The 16,535-nt window shown below is 38.5% G+C and overlaps 1 protein-coding gene across 5 annotated transcripts in view; it reads left to right on the forward strand.

Moving 5' to 3' along the window:
- The window catches only part of LOC149935333 (heparan sulfate glucosamine 3-O-sulfotransferase 5-like), a 30,702-nt gene extending 14,499 nt beyond the window's left edge, over positions 1-16,203 (forward strand). For all 5 annotated transcript variants that reach the window (XM_090153319.1, XM_090153320.1, XM_090153321.1 and 2 more), the window contains 2 exons: positions 12,078-12,518; positions 12,592-16,203. In XM_090153319.1, the coding sequence (XP_090009445.1) occupies positions 12,086-12,518; positions 12,592-13,448 (1,290 nt within the window). In that variant the 5' untranslated portion in view covers positions 12,078-12,085 and the 3' untranslated portion in view covers positions 13,449-16,203. The remainder of the gene's footprint in view (positions 1-12,077; positions 12,519-12,591) is intronic.
- Positions 16,204-16,535: the final 332 nt, after the last annotated feature.

Consider the following 16,535-nt stretch of genomic DNA (forward strand, 5'->3'; position numbering starts at 1 on the left):
GGTGACACCCGGGGCGGATATCATAGCATGGGGTGACCCCCGGGGCGGATATATCATAGCATGGGGTGACCCCCGGGGCGGATATATCATAGCATGGGGTGACATCCGGGGCGGATATATCATAGCATGGGGTGACATCCGGGGCGGATATATCATAGCATGGGGTAACACCCGGGGCGGATATATCATAGCATGGGGTAACACCAGGGGCGGATATCATAGCATGGGGTGACACCAGGGGCGGATATCATAGCATGGGGTGACACCCGGGGTGGATATCATGGTGTGCTACTTACTAGTCTCTAGACTTTAGTTTGTATGTTTTTATTTTTTTCACGGTCGGGTGTCACCCGGGCGGACCACCCCCACCACGCCCCCTAGCTACGCCACTGTATGTTAGGGATTTTATTAGTCAATAAACTCTGCATCGCAGAGAACAATAAGGTATCTTCTCATGGCCGCTCATGTCTTTGTTTGGGATATTTAAAAAAATATGGTTTCACTTTTACCTATGAAATCACGAAAATTACCAGTAATATTACCAAAAAGGTCAGGGAGATTGCAAAAAAACGGTCAGGGATAACCAGGATAAGTCAGGGATTTGAAATACGAAAATTTCGTACGAACCCTGATATATAGAATTATATTTGTATATATTTGGAATGACTAAGGCTACATTGCGAGCTCCGTTGTCAGCGCGCTACGAACAAGGAATACATGTTCTGACTCCTACAATTAATCAAAATCAATTTGAAAAATTTACCTCAATATTCATAAATAATGGCGAATATGGCGTATCATAAATGATGATCATCATTCATCAATCCCATTATATTAAAAAAACAATTGTGATCTGCCCAAGTCATGTAACTCGAGCATGGTTGGCACAATTTTGCCAAGGGTGCAAAAAACTAGATTTTCCCACCTATTGTTTTCCTGTTAAAAACCGTGTGGAAAATCGTACTTCCATGGTTTTTTTTCCATCTCTAGTGGCAAAATTCATTAAAAAATAAATAATAAAAGCAGTATATTCTTCTATTCTATTCACTCTTCTTCTGGCCTTTTTTCATCTCTCCTATTTGCAATGACCAAATTAGTCACTTAATAGATATATCAATGATTAATTTAGCATGAAAAGAGTTTCTTCCACATTTTTCCGGTTTTTACCAGTTTTTCCCACATGTCCCGGCAAAAACCTGTTTTTGCCGGGTTTTTGCCAGCCCTGAACTCGAGTGATAATAAATTCCTATTTTAATTCTGACGTTTAAAGCAAAATGTTGGCTGTCCTTCTTGTTTTGATACCCCCATTTTGACCCCCACTAGTCAGTGACTACTAAAATAAATTAAGATAAGAGGCTCACTAGTCAGGCGGACTACTAAAATATATCCTTATGTCCAGCCCTGGCTACGAAGGCATCTACAGAAAAGGGCGGGGATTAAACTGGAAATTAATTGGCTGGCCGCCGTCGCTAATCGAAGACAAGGAAAATAGACTAAAAAGAAAATAGATTTAAGAAATACTGAAGATCTTGGAGAATTTAAAATGTTCTTCGCGAAATTATTCTAGTTCGGCGTAAAAGCACTTAGATGGTTAAAAAAGATAAAGTGAACTACTTTTAACTCTTCTTCGAGACAAAGATTAAAGGAAAAGTTCAGTTTGGGTAAAACTTGGGTCTATTTGAAAGATCATGTTTAAATAAACTCAAAAATATCAGTCTTAAAATTATATCTTTTTTAATGACGAGAAATTAATTTTTAAACGAGCCAAATTTATCGCCAAGCGATCTGCCATTTTTTGGTTCGGGGTGACGTTTTAGGACTGTAATCACGCGCTGTTCGCGCTATAACAGGCTTTAACAGCGCTCTGTTCCCCGCGCGCGCTTGCTCCGCGTGCGGTCTGTGGAGGGAAGGCGAAAGAAAATGGCAGCTCGCTTGGCGGTAAATTTCGCTCGTTTAAAAATTAATTTCTCGTCATTAAAAAAAGATACAATTTTACGACTGATATTTTTGAGTATATTTAAACATGATCTTTCAAATAGACCCAAGTTTTACCCAACCTGGACTTTTCCTTTAATGTCGAATATGCGAAGATTTTAACGTAATACAAGTGCGAGATAAAATATCGGCTGAATCGTCAGAGCCCATTATAGTCCCTCTGTAGACATTCCTGGTAATATACGAATCTGTTCCATTGCGCCGAATCCCATTCGACCGAACCGAATCCCATTCGACCGAAAAAGCCGCACTTTGGCGGATTTAGGATTCGGTCTAATGGGATTGTCCCATTCGACCGAACCGAATCCCATTCGACCGAAAAAGCCGCACTTTGGCGGATTTAGGATTCGGTCTAATGGGATTGTCCCATTCGACCGAACCGAATCCCATTCGACCGAAAAAGCCGCACTTTGGCGGATTTAGGATTCGGTCTAATGGGATTGTCCCATTCGACCGAACCGAATCCCATTCGACCGAAAAAGCCGCACTTTTGGCGGATTTAGGATTCGGTCTAATGGGATTGTCCCATTCGACCGAACCGAATCCCATTCGACCGAAAAAGCCGCACTTTGGCGGATTTAGGATTCGGTCTAATGGGATTGTCCCATTCGACCGAAAAACCCGCACTTCTCCGGGTTTAGGATTCGGTTTTATCCGTTTCAGCATCTGTCAGAACATTATGCAGTGTTACCTAACCTAACCTAACCAGGCAATTTTTAAAGTGGTCAAAGCAGACAAACTCAATTGTGAATATTGCGTCGGTCGATTAGAAAAATACAAAACCCGCCTTTGGGTTAATTTCATCCAAAACATTGGCGGAATTAGGTCGAATGGGATTTGGCACAATGGAAAGATACCGTAATATACAGGTGCGTTTTATTAATTAGGAAAAATAGGCGCTTCTTAGATAAGTATACCAGTTAGGCAAAATTTCAAAATAATGGATTTAAGAGTTCTATTCTGTATGAAAGGGAACACGAGGTCGAAGTCACAAGTTAAAAATGCAATAGAAATATTAGTTAGTGTTGTCTTAATAATTAGGTTCACCGTCGTATACCCGGGCTTACGCCGCTTACCGCAGATAAGTCAAGTTTTGAAAAATACTACCTTATTATACTATTATTGGTTGAAATAAGAACACGCGTCCTAATGAAATGTTTGAAAGTTATAATTGTTGGATAAAATAGGTACGTGACGATGAAATAAACGTATTTTAAAGATAAACAATACTAAAAACTAACATATTGTGGGATAACATAATGCATGGGATCAGTTGTAAAACGTAGGTATCGTCTTATCGGGAAAGAACTATCATCAGTTCTACTTTAACCAGTCAAATTGTGTTAACTGTTAACCTGTGTCTTTGTGGTCTGAGCAGTGACGCCTTGTGTGGGTTTCAATTATCACAATCTTTACAGTCACGGACTATCCGGACACAAATACTTTTTTTTTTATCAGCTAGACTAATACCCAAGGCACCACCTTAGGCCTAAGTCGTCAAGCGACTTTTGAACTTACTTCAAAACCTTCGTAAAAGTATACCTTAGAAAATGTATTCCCAAATATAGCTCTTCGAATTGTGTTATGCGCGGCAGTTACAAATTGTAGTGGTGAGCTTATCTTTTTCAGCATAAAAAAAGACCACCTAAAATACAACACGACGGAAATACGACTAAACTCGCTCTCGGTGTTAAGTATTGAAGGGAACTTAAAACCAGTGAACTTTCTAACGATAAATTTTACAAAATTTCAATGGCATTTTTCGTCCCATTACAAATTTACAAATTGTAAATGTTTTTGCCAATTAAAGAAAAAAAATGCTATATTAATTATTTGTTGTCGTTTGCTAATCCCCAATTGACCCAAAGGGCCCAACAAAAATTCCAGAATCCCTCATTCCACTAACATACCACCACCCTCCTACGCATTTTAACCCTGCAGCCACCTGATTTAAAAGCACTAAACGGCGGTAGCTAACTTGGTTCCAAGGTGGTGCCCCGGGTGTAATATTATTGGTTGCCAGGAGACCAAGTGCCTAAGCCTTAACAACTATAACGCTATCATGTTTAAGGGGGCCCACTTCATGAACGGTGCATGGGGGCCACTTGCCATCGGGCAGGTTCACTCTATGACCAGTCCGCCACTGTTGGTGCCCTGGGTATTAGCTTAGCTGATTATTACGTTTAAATGGCAACAAAAATGACTTTTGTAAATGGAGAATCTGCTCAAACTGTACCGTATCCTTAAATTCAGTAGTTCTACTAAGGAATTCATAGTAAAAAACATTAGATTAGTTATAAATCAGTGGTGGGCCAAATTAAAGTTCAGAAACAATTACAGTAATAACTTTTAAAAAAGTTATAAATTTGGTGAAAAAGTTTTTTTAACCATCACCATTTGGGTATAGCTTTTTATAAAAAAATATATTATATTATGATATAGTATTTTTTCAATAAGCCAGAATAGATTCTTTTCGTATTAGCCATCTAGAAAGGGTTCACTTTTCTAGAAAACATCTAATTAGTTGGCATTTCTCTTTTTTGAAATCGAAGCTCAGTATTTTTTACTAATCTTGTCCGATGATAATTACAACTGAAGCTTATGAATTATTTAAAAAAAAATACTTTTCAGTTGAAGTAGAATTCAACCATAACCAATACAATTGAAAATTAATATTAAACCAAATAACTATGAAATGAAATAAACGTTTTGCTCAAAAGCAATAAAAGTCGCTAGATGACTTGGGCCTAGGGTGGTGGCTTGTGACTCTCTGATTAGCTGACAATGAAACAGAGTGCAACAGAGAAAACACATAAAAACCGTTATGTTGCCACTATAATGAAACATTTTCTGAACTCCAACGTAAATAAGTAACATGAAAACCACGCAACATTTTATAGCATACCTTTAAATCTGGTCAAATCAGTTCTTAAAATTTGTGTGGTATTATATTTTCAGAAAATGGCGTAAGACTAACAGAGTTTGCTAAAAAATGCAAAATCAAAATTTTGATGCATGTACTTGTAATGTGAATATTAGCGCTAGAATTGTGTTCTTTTTACCAAACCCTCTGTAGGTAACATATATAATTATGATCACTTTAACCAGAAGTATATAACATCTATCCTCGATATAAGTATCTATCTATACCATAAAACTGAAGCATGTACTTTAGTAGATTTAAGGCCGTTTAAAATGGGTGCGAATTTGCCCACATGTTCCAAGCGAATAGTAAGATGTACGCTTTTCTCTTGGAGATATATTCTATATTTCCCCTTTAACTTGTCTTGCAACAAAATATAATTGGTTAAAATTACCAGTGGTTTTTAAATGAATTTAAAAGTAATTTGTACAAATGAGCATAGTGACGGGATGTTAAATACTGCATCTGATTTTAAAGTAATGTTGTTAAACGTTTGTGCTTTTATTCAAGAAATTTGAGGCTGCTGGTGTCAAGTTGACTAAAATTCGCGAACTTGACAGTTTTCTAAACCAAAACTAAAAACTACTGACGTCAATCTTCTAGCAAGATTAAATTTTGTTAATTTGCATAAGAATAATTCAAAATGGTAGCGCCCTCAACACGTGCCTTTTATAAATGAAATTAATAAATAAAAATAAATGCTGCGTGTAAAATAACACAGCTTTTATTAAATAGAGGAAAACTCGGGAAATTTTATACGTAGTTAATTGTTTATTAAAATTGGCCGTACTTTTATCAAATGAAGTCGTTTCAAAATAACACAGACTTAAGCCTAATTTTCACACTGCGAGAAAGTTAATTTTCCTCTTTGCCTGGCAAACCTGCTATATTTGAAATTATCCGCTTCTAGTGTTAAGTCAGGCTGGCAAGTAGCGGAAACAGATTTTGAGGTGTTTTACCATATGGTTTTACCCGTTACCAGCGAGTGTTAAAATGGGGCTTTATAGGCATTGAGATTATAACGGGTATGCTAAACTTTCCAAATTGACATGATTATGAGATTGTTTTCTTACAAGAACTTGTTCTTAAAATAAGAACAGTTTCTCGTTAACTTGACGCACCCCTGATCGGATCTATTTTGAAAATAGAGATTAGCCTACGGCAGAAATAGCAAAACAGCTGAGCTTCGTTGATCTATCGTCTGTAGGAATGTACACGTAGACAAACTGTTTACAGTTTACTCTACACGTTCCCCGTACGCGTTTTCCAGCCTATTCACACGAGCCAACATTGTTAATCCGCGTTTGTTGGCCACATTTTAAAAAATAGTTGGTTTGTGTAACCGAGGCCTAGCTCAAATATTTCAATAAAATGCAGAACAATTTCCAGAAAATTTTCTACAATCGGAAAAATTAAAAATTGAAACATAAATTACTTTTTAAGAGTTTTTAATTTTTTTAAACTTTTTATCGATATATAACAGTAAAAATACTACAAAACATTAATAGTGTTACATTGTTAATCAATTTAAGGCTAGTCTAGAGTTTTAGTTTTACTTTCAGATTTGAAAAAATTAGGCTAAAATTCCGCTTATTATAAATTTGCAAACAATATACTAATCATGGAATGAAATTTTTTTATTTTCTTCGAAAAAATACGGAAATTTTCCGGAGAAAAAGGCTTCGGTCATTTTCCGGAAAATTTCCGACTTACAACACAAAACCAAACTAAATGATAATATTAATATTAAATGTATTTAGTTTAAATTATATTTAAATACAAGTATCATTATTTATAAAGTCAAATTTACCAATAACGACGAGGAAAAACTAATAGCGTCTTATTTAGCCGCTACCTATCTAGGTTTCTATGGCGAACCAAAGGGGGCGTAGCGATAGTTTTCGGTCACTAATATTTAATTTTTGAAACTCAATAAATTTTGTCAAAGCTTTGTAACTGTTTTTCAATAGATTCGCTTTGAAATCGTCATCGGTCTGATTTACATTTGACCTTTTTCGAATTTCATATTTTCCCTCGATCTGGCGTCACTGACCTGTGAACGAAAATGCAACATGTTTTTGGAAATCGAAAACTGTGAAAAATATGTTTAGTTCGCTCAACAAATCTCTGTTCTTGGAAAACGCGTTGCTGGGGAGGATTAGGCCTGTCATCGGAGTTAGCCATAAACAACGGCGAGTAAAGAGGAGCCGGATAATTTAATTAGGAGACGAAAGGCCCCAAAATAATTCAAACGAGAAAGAGGGGGAAAAGGGGGGGGGGGTACCTAAGAAAGCGAACAGGATCTTCAAAGTTTTGCGCAAATTGCGAATAACGGGCAAACACCCTTGACCCAAATGTGGAACGCTAACCAGCGCAAATACGACAGTGGCGCCTCCCCCCCCCCCCTCGAATTCAGGCGCTCATTAAAAGATGCTAATATGAATAATTCCGCCTAACACACGGTAAACAATGTGGAAGCGCCAACTCCATCCGGGACTTTCGTGGGGGGGGGGGGGTGGCACCAGCCATTGCGCGTCTCCGGTCAGTCCGTCCCAGCGTGTGATTAATAATAACCCCGCCTTACTCAGCGCTGCCAAGTCGTGTTTACATTTCTCCCTTCAACGCCTGTATTCCGTACGAGGGCCGAATGGTACAGTATCGGGAAACGCGAAGGATTTAGGCCTAATAAGCGACCCAACCGAGCCTTAGTTGGTAGTAAGGTCAAAGGTGAAGATGAGGGTAAAGTTAGGCCGTCGCTATATCGTCCATTCGCGTGGGGGGGGGTCGACGCAACAACATAACTAAGGCTTAAAAAGTAGGGGGGGGGAGTGCATGGGCGCTGGTGGGGAGGGAGGGGGGCGGAGACGTTGCGTGCCGGCACGTGCTCTTCCCTAATTAACGCTCCGAGGGTGGGTGTTTTAAAAGCTCCAGCGACTGCAATTGCCACCCCTCCGTCATTAGCATAATTTGCTACCAGAGGCGAAACGCGACCCCCCCCCCCCCTCCCCGTCCTAACGGTTCCCAAAACATATAGAGTAAGTAAAGTGCCCGCCTTTGAGTTGAGATTCCTTATATTTGATTCTATGGCAACGAAGGGTTTCAATATTCGAAGGAATTCACCCAAAACTCCTCCCCAATTGAAAATATGTCAGCCTAAGATATCGTTCGATGTGTACCGCTCGGTATTATTTAAAGTACTATGTTTTGAAATACGATGTTAACTTTACAATATTTGTTTTAACAAACGTTTATTCACTGGAGCAAATATTTTGGCTAAACTTTTTTGGTGGGCGTTGATTTCGATTCTGGTTCACACGCTCCACAGGCGAAGGAAATTACTCGATTAGATGGCGCCACTGATTACTAGGGTGTTTAAGCTATTTGCACCAATGGGAAAGCGTGACCCTTATTTTCTAGCGATAACTGGTGGCTTTATCGAGGAGTCGGGGTCCGGCTCTTGTAAGCCATAAGGGCGGTGGTGCACTGGGAGATGTTAGCTCTGATCAAATGGTGCTATCTCCACCTCCGACTTCGGTCAGGTATGGGCTGGAAACCGAGTTTCGGCTCAGGCTAACGGAGAGGGTCCCGGCCAACTGGTTTCCTCGGAGGACTGGGTAGCCCGCTGTGGTGATATTCGCCTTAAAATGTACATACTTTTTTATAAATTAAGACCGACTTGGTTGAATATTATATTTTTAGTCAGTACTGATCATTTCTGAACTACGTTTTCGGTTGCATTAAGAAATTTTAATTTTAAGTGAGATTTATGGACAATTCACGGGACCCCACAACCCGCGTACGCTCTATTGTCATATTTTAATTTCAGGCGCCATCTAACTTATTCGCGTTTCGCTACCTAGTTCCAAAACCAGGTAACTCGAAAAAATAGGTTTGTCTAAAAATTAATTTAAATTTAAGTGTTCGCGTTTTGCTACTTTATTTCCAAATCCAGGTATCTCGAAAAATTATTTTCCGATAAAATTCCTAATGTAAAAGATGATTGGAAATTTGTTAAAATTTAAATTTAATATTTAAAATATAGTTAATACATCGGGGGCATGGTGTGTACTTAAATGTCCGTGACATCTTGTTATATTTCAACGTGTACGAATCAAGGATTTTAAAACGCTGGAAACGATCTTTTATTTAAATTTATTGAGACTAATGCGTATGCTGCTTATCAAACCACAACGTGTATTCCTATTTTCCGTATATGTTGAAGGTTTTGGTAAAGTAGAATACTTGAAAACGTATTTGTTTCTTTGGATAATATCATTGCAGTAGCTTAGACGAAAAGAGTACATTTTATTTGTGGGAGGAGCTCCGTTCAGTACTAACAAGGAGACTACCCGAGGTGTAACACACCGATTTTGTTGAAACTCGGGGATTAGGTAGACCTTATGGTAGTGTGAAAGTTTCAATGGGCATTCGTGCTGCAATGGCAACTGAAAATGTTTTTGAGAATTCTAAACGAAAAAATCTCCATTTAAAAAAGCATGGGATTTTTTAAAAAAGTCAAAAAAAATCAAGTTTACCCAAAATCACCAAATGGGCAAGTTAGCACGTTTTTGGGAAATTTTTACGAAATTTGGATAAATTTGACCCAATTTTGGTTGAAATTGAGAAAATGTCTACAAATTTGGTAAATTAAGGAACATTGGCAAAATCTAAATTAAATTCATTAAAACCAAATATAATTGTTCAGAATCGGGTAAAATTCGATTAAACATTAAAAATGGACAAAAAGACCAAAATTGGGTAAAATAAAGAATAATTGCTAAAATTGATCCAAATTGGGTAAAATAAAGAATAGTCGCTAAAATTGATCCAAATTGGGTAAAATAAAGAATAGTCGCTAAAATTGATCCAAATTGGGTAAAATAAAGAATAGTCGCTAAAATTGATCCAAATTGGGTAAAATAAAGAATAGTCGCTAAAATTGATCCAAATTGGGTAAAATAAAGAATAGTCGCTAAAATTGATCCAAATTGGGTAAAATAAAGAATAGTCGCTAAATTGTATGCATGCAAAATTACCTATAAAACTCCAAATTCGTCAAAATCGCTGTTATTTAGCGACTGTTTTTTATTTTACCATGCTTTTTTAAATGGAGATTTTTTTGGTTTAGAGTTCTCAAAAACATTTTCAATTGCCATGGCAACACGAATGCCCATTGAAACTTTTCCCTTTGGGAATTTTCACCCTACCATAAGGTCTACCTAATCCCCGAGCTTCAACAAAATCGACGTGTGACACCTCGGGTAGTCTCCTTGTAAGTGAAATTGGTATTTTAAAAATCAATTTGTTTTTATAAATTAACAACGAAGTTAGAGTTTAGTAAATACAACAAAGTATTTTACGATGGCAACCAGATTTACATAAAAAAAAGTAATATAAAAATTGTTCAGGCCAAGAAAATTCCTCAATCGTAAAGATGATATATACATAAAAATAAAGAAATGTTATCTCAAAAAGTACAATGGGAATGGTTTTCGCGTTCCGTGGACAGAAACGAGGTGGCCGGGTCGAGCGTGGCTTCATTCGGATCAGGCTGTAATAGGGTGCAATGAGAGCTTTTAATTAGTTCTCGTCGACGGAGATTATGATTCCACCGCTTCTTCTTTCGCGGCGCTGAGTATTCGGATACGATCGAAGTAGTAGATGCAATTTTTGGTGCACTAATGAGACTAATTACGAGTCCATCCGCTTAAATATTTTTCTGTCTCTTTCGCGGGGAGAAAGTGTTTTGTCGTTTTCACGCGAAAGAAAAACGATTCTCATCTTTTAAGACGATTACGTTTCCCAAATATACGTATTACGACTTAACTAAATCTTTGTCACGCGGATGGAGAATACGCGATTATTTTCTCATTATATCAGAGACAAATGTATCAAAACAAGGATACATTTTGGACGTTTGCATTTTAAGAACGAATACAGTGCAGTTCGGCAAAGCGCGTTCATTCCACCGTTAAAAATTTTCTAATTTAAAATTATTTACCGTATATACTTCGGAGGTATATACGCGTTTTAAAAGCCAGTCGATTTCTTTGAAAGTTCTAATGAATAAACCGTAGATGTAGGGTGAAACCCGAAACTTGGAAGGGTTAAATTGAGGGCCCATTAAATCTCCCTCGGGGCGGAATTCAAAACAGAGAATCTAATTGAGCCCTTTCTCTCTCTCTTAGAGGTGGTCCTAAAGGTCCTCTAAAAGTGAAAATAACGCTCCCCTTTGTACTCATTAAGCCCGCATTTTTTTATCCTTGGTAAATAGGGCTCGTCACTTGATACGATAGTTAATTCCGCTTTGAAATTAGCGAGAGCTAATTTAGAAATAGAAGTAGCTTGAATTTATAATATAACGAGCGAGGCTCCCCTTGGAAATAAACAACTTATTAATAGCTTTATATCATCTCTTTCGTCACTTTGAACCGCCCAACGTTCAAAAAAAGAACCTCTTCCTCGCCCAAACTTCCGGAGCACCGACCATATTCTCCGCCATCGAAAGCGGAAGTACTAACGAACCTACCGGAAGTAAGGAGCCTTTCCCCCTAATACCCCTTCAAGCGAGGTTTCGAGACGGGTGTCAGTAGGCGGTTCTTAGTAGAAGACCGGCTAGGGTAAAGTTTGCGGCTTATAGAGAAATCCCCCTGTCTACGTTAAAGAGGCTAGCGCGCCTTATTTCGTTAATGAATCGAAGGGCAGTAAATTTATGGAAAGGTTTTGGCTTACAACATCCGTTTGGGTGATGCGCGGCGGCTAGGCGTGTTTCCGCAACAGCCTCGATAAAGGATCATCTCGCCTGTAAAGCGCGCTTCAATATTATCCACCCGATCATTCGTAACGGCGAGCTGGTCATTCTCGGGAACAACGGCGATTACCTATAGACGGAGATCAAAGGAAACCGGCTAAAGATAATCGGGTTCCAGCTCCCGAAATTATTACTTTAATGCAAAATGATAAGAGGAGGGGTTGTTAAACGAACGATATTAATTCGCCAAATCGTCATTTTCGCGCGAAACTAATTAAAATTGATCACGATTTGGCCGGGAATTAACTGTTAAACTCTAAAGTTTGAACGCCGTATATTTTTACGGAACGCGACTGCGATGACATTTGAATAGAATTTTATTGATTGAAATTCGTCCCGCGCGCGCAGATGAATAGATGATGAGCGGCTGCAGCGGTACGAAGCGGAGTTCCAGCCATTTCGTGCCGTCCCTGCTCGCCCTGACTGCCGGGTCCTGGTCGTACTTGAACGGCGGCGCCAGCCTGCTTTCCGGAAAAGGCCGCTCCTTCCTGGCTCGTTCCACCGCCGGCCACGTGGTGGCGCCCATCGAATCCTGCCCGCACCATCACCACGCGTTACACCACCACCACCACCACCACCACCGTTCACATCCGCTCAAAAGCCGAGCCTACACTTGCTGCCTCATCCTGTTCCTCTTGACCTTCCTGGTAGCCGTCCGACTCATCTTCCTGGAGCACCCGACCGACGGAAGGCCCGCTTGCATCGATCCCAGACACGCCATTCCGCCCGTCAGACACAGGCTCGGAGACATCCTTTCGACCACCGTCATCCGCGTAGCTGACAAAATAGGTAGGCTATTCTTCTTACTCCCGTACATCCGTGCAATCGAGAAAGTAATTAAACGGCTCGCTTTGTCCCGTAGATTCCGAGAGAAACGGCAGCGCGGCGAGGACAGCGGCTCAAGTGAAAGAGAATGTCAGATTCCCGCGGACGAAGAGGCGCCTGCCGCAATGTCTGATCATTGGCGTTCGCAAATGCGGCACGAGAGCTTTGTTGGAGTTCATGGACATTCATCCCAGAATCCAAAAATCGCCGGTCGAGATCCACTTCTTCAACAAGAACGAGAAGTTCAAGTTAGGCTTGGAATGGTACCGTCGCAAAATGCCGTTCTCCTTTCCGGGACAAATCACCATCGAGAAGACCCCCGCTTACTTCACCACCGAATCCGTTCCGGAGAGGGTCCGAGCGATGAACGCCAGCGTCAAACTGATCTTAATCGTCCGGGACCCGGTCACCCGCTTAGTCTCCGACTACGTGCAAATCCTCACCAACAAGTTGTCCAAGAACAAGACGATGCCACCCTTCGAGGAGATGGTCTTGTTGCCCGACGACGGAACGGTCGACATCAGCTTCAAGGCGGTGCGCACCAGCATTTACATCTTGTACCTTCGCCGTTGGCTGTCCGTCTTCAACCGTGATCAGATCCTGGTCGTCGACGGCGATAACTTCGTCCGCGACCCTTACCCGGAGTTGAGGACGATCGAGAACTTTCTGGGTTTGGCGCCTAGAATCAACCGGGACACTCTCTTATTCAACAAGACCAAAGGTTTCTTCTGCATCAGGAACGACACGGCGGACAAGTGTTTAAGCGACACGAAGGGCCGGAAACACCCCGAAATCTCGCGAGAATTAATTTCCAAGTTAAGACAGTTCTACGCGCCCTACAATCGCGATTTTTACAAGGCGGTCGGACACGATTTTGGTTGGCCCGAACTTTGACCCGTAACGTAAACTGTAAGAGTGTTTTCGCGTACCATTGTATCCTCGTCGAGAAGCGGCCGAAGAAAGGAACAAAGGCCCAATCCGGAACCCTTTTTCCTCGTCTTTGGAACTTGACAAAGTACGTCGTTTTAAGTTAAGAAGTTAGATGTTTTGCTTTATATTATCGTTATTGAAAATGAACCGTCAACCTTCGGCGCGATTTCTCAAGAAACAACGACAGCGTCGCCATCTACAAAAGCCCACTTTCGGAATGGGCTTTGCCGCAAAGACAATATACAAAGCGAGTTCTCGTAGAAATATTTTTCAAGTTGTACTTGTAAATAATTGCCAATTACGTAAAAAAATTCATTGTTTTTCTTTCAGTTTTAACAAATACGAAATTTTTAGGATCGTTACCTTCGTGGGAAGGGGTAATCACCACTTTTCAACTTTTAGTAAAAAATAGTTCAACAAATAGCTTTAAACCAAATCAATATTGAAAAAGAGTAAACCACGAACTGGTTCAGTTCGAAAACGACGAAAGAAATTACTTGAAAAAATCAATTAGTGAAACCGAATTTCGATAAATTATAAACATTCCAGTATTCTTCTGTAAAAAACTAAATGATGTATTAATCATTTATATATTATTTGTTTTTTTGAAAGTTTATATCGAATGAGAGAGACTGAGAGTGAAAATTTGTCACCAAAGTTTTAGTTTGGGTCAATTTTTCTAAAACGTTTGAGTGAAGGCTGTCATCGAATGGCCTCGACTCAATCGAGTTTGAATGAGAAATTTTGGAGCGAATCAATCCATTGAAAGCGAGAGATAATCGTGTATAGAATAGAATAATTTGTACGATAAATGCAAAATCAAATCAAGAGATGCGTTTTATGACAATCAACAAAACAAAACTCGGTTGTGAGACGTTAACGTCAATTAATCAACGCGTTTAACAATCACTAACCAACCCAAGCCTTCTTAATCGCTAATTAAAATTAATTTTTAATCTTTCAAATTGAACTAGCGCTTAGTATTAGATCATACCAAACTAAGCTTGAAACGTGAATTTAAAATAAATATCCATTTTTTCATAGACAAATTTTACGGCGGACACGACAATCACATATCACGCCTATCTCATTTGATCATTAATTTATCAATCCAACCGCAATCACGTCGTCCATAGAGACCCAAATAGCGCTCATCCCGACCCTACTTAAAAAGTATTAGAGAAATAAAACTTGTACATTTTGTGTAAAGAAATTATCGTGTTTAATGTTTAAAACATCGGGTGTTTATAGAAAAAGAAGCTGTTTTGAAAAAAAAGAGTTCATGTATTAGCAATAAAAAAAACCAATCTTGATAGTGAAAAAATATTTCGAAATATTTTAAATATGGTACTGTTAAATTATTAATTGGTGTAATAATTATTTAGATTTATTAAAATTAATTCGGGCCAGGTAATACGGTGCAATAGTATATAGGAATTTAATATACCTGTAAACGAGACAAGTGAAAATAATGAAAATATATATGTATTATATATATATCGATAACAAAAAGTCTATTTAAACGAGCTTAAAGAGTAGACGTTATACGTAAAATATAATAATAGTTTAGATATAATCTCTGAAATTTTATCAAATATTTGAAAGAGGTCAATGGTTAACTGGAAATAAGCGTTTAGTGGCTTTCCGTACCGTATACTTACGGCCTTCCACAAGGCGTTGTTTCCGTTACGAAGCAAAAGCTTGTGAAAGGCAGGACGGAGACGTTACGTTATGCCAGTGGGCGCCTGTCTTTAGTCAAATATCGGTTAACCATCGGCTACGGTTTTTCCCTGCACCTGCAAAACACGGCACTCCTTCGTAAATTGTTTATAAATATACACTATGAAGTTTTGTTTGAATCACGAGTTTTGTTTGTATAAAATCCTATCACAAGTAACATCGAACATAAGTATGACACGTCCTATTGTCCTACGTTAATTATTCGAATAGTTTGTTTCACAAATGATCATATAAACCATACCGAGAGTGTTACAAATATTTTGAAATATCACTTACTTTGACAAAATATTGACGAATTATTAATTATGCGCATAAACGTTATTATTATAAACATTATCTTCATAGCCAACATTAATTATTTCCTAATTTGAGCCTTAAACCCTTTGTTGGCTCGTATTTAACGCCATCAAACTAACTTGTTGGTAATTAACCTAACATAGAAAATTATCGAGTTTAAACGGTCATTAACCATGATCGTTTTGTGTCATACTTATTATTGTAACGTTACTTATGATCCTATAATTACCTTTTTTAACGATTTATTTTTAAGTGTAAAGAATGTTACGTACTTTCAATCGTTGTAATGAATGATAGGTATATAGAAATAGAGAAATATATATGTATAGGTTACGAATTTGGTTTCGAATGTATATAGAAAAGTGAAGTCGACTCGGGAGGGATTTGGAGTTTCGTGCAGCAAACAAATTTATCTTATTACTTAGAAGTATCAATGTCCCGCGCAATTTAGCGCATTTGTGCTAGTCGTGTAGGGAAGACAAAATAATCCAATCGCCACGACAATCTTAATGATGGTGAGATCATACAAACCATACCGTAGAAATGGACAATCAATTTATCGTTCTCGCGAAAAACCAGGAATTTACGGATAATATCCAAATGATACAATTTGTACATTAAAATGACGAGAAACCAAAAGCAATGTAGTAACTACGACAATGTTGTATTTGAAATAAATAAGTAGAAGCAATCGTCTGGAGTTTCTTATTTTCATATTTATTCTCATCGTTACATTTCCGTTCTTAGATCAAACCTATAAAATTTGAAAATCATCTAAAAAATTAAATAATGTACTGTTAAATTATTAATTGGTGTAATAATTAGATTTATTAAAAAGAAGTTGGGCCAGGTAATACGGCGCAATATTGTATATGCTTTTAATATACAGGGTGTTTCAAAAGGTTATGCAAAACTTTCCTACGATGAGTGAAAAGAGCGCCAGAGAGCTTCAAAGTGTGACCTATACTAGGAAATTTTACGGTAGTGTTGTTAATTTTCCGGAAAAATTTCCAG

The sequence above is a fragment of the Leiobunum rupestre genome, chromosome 7, assembly GCF_980474605.1.
Source record: "Leiobunum rupestre chromosome 7, qqLeiRupe1.1.hap1, whole genome shotgun sequence".
Taxonomy (NCBI): Eukaryota; Metazoa; Arthropoda; class Arachnida; order Opiliones; family Sclerosomatidae; genus Leiobunum; species Leiobunum rupestre.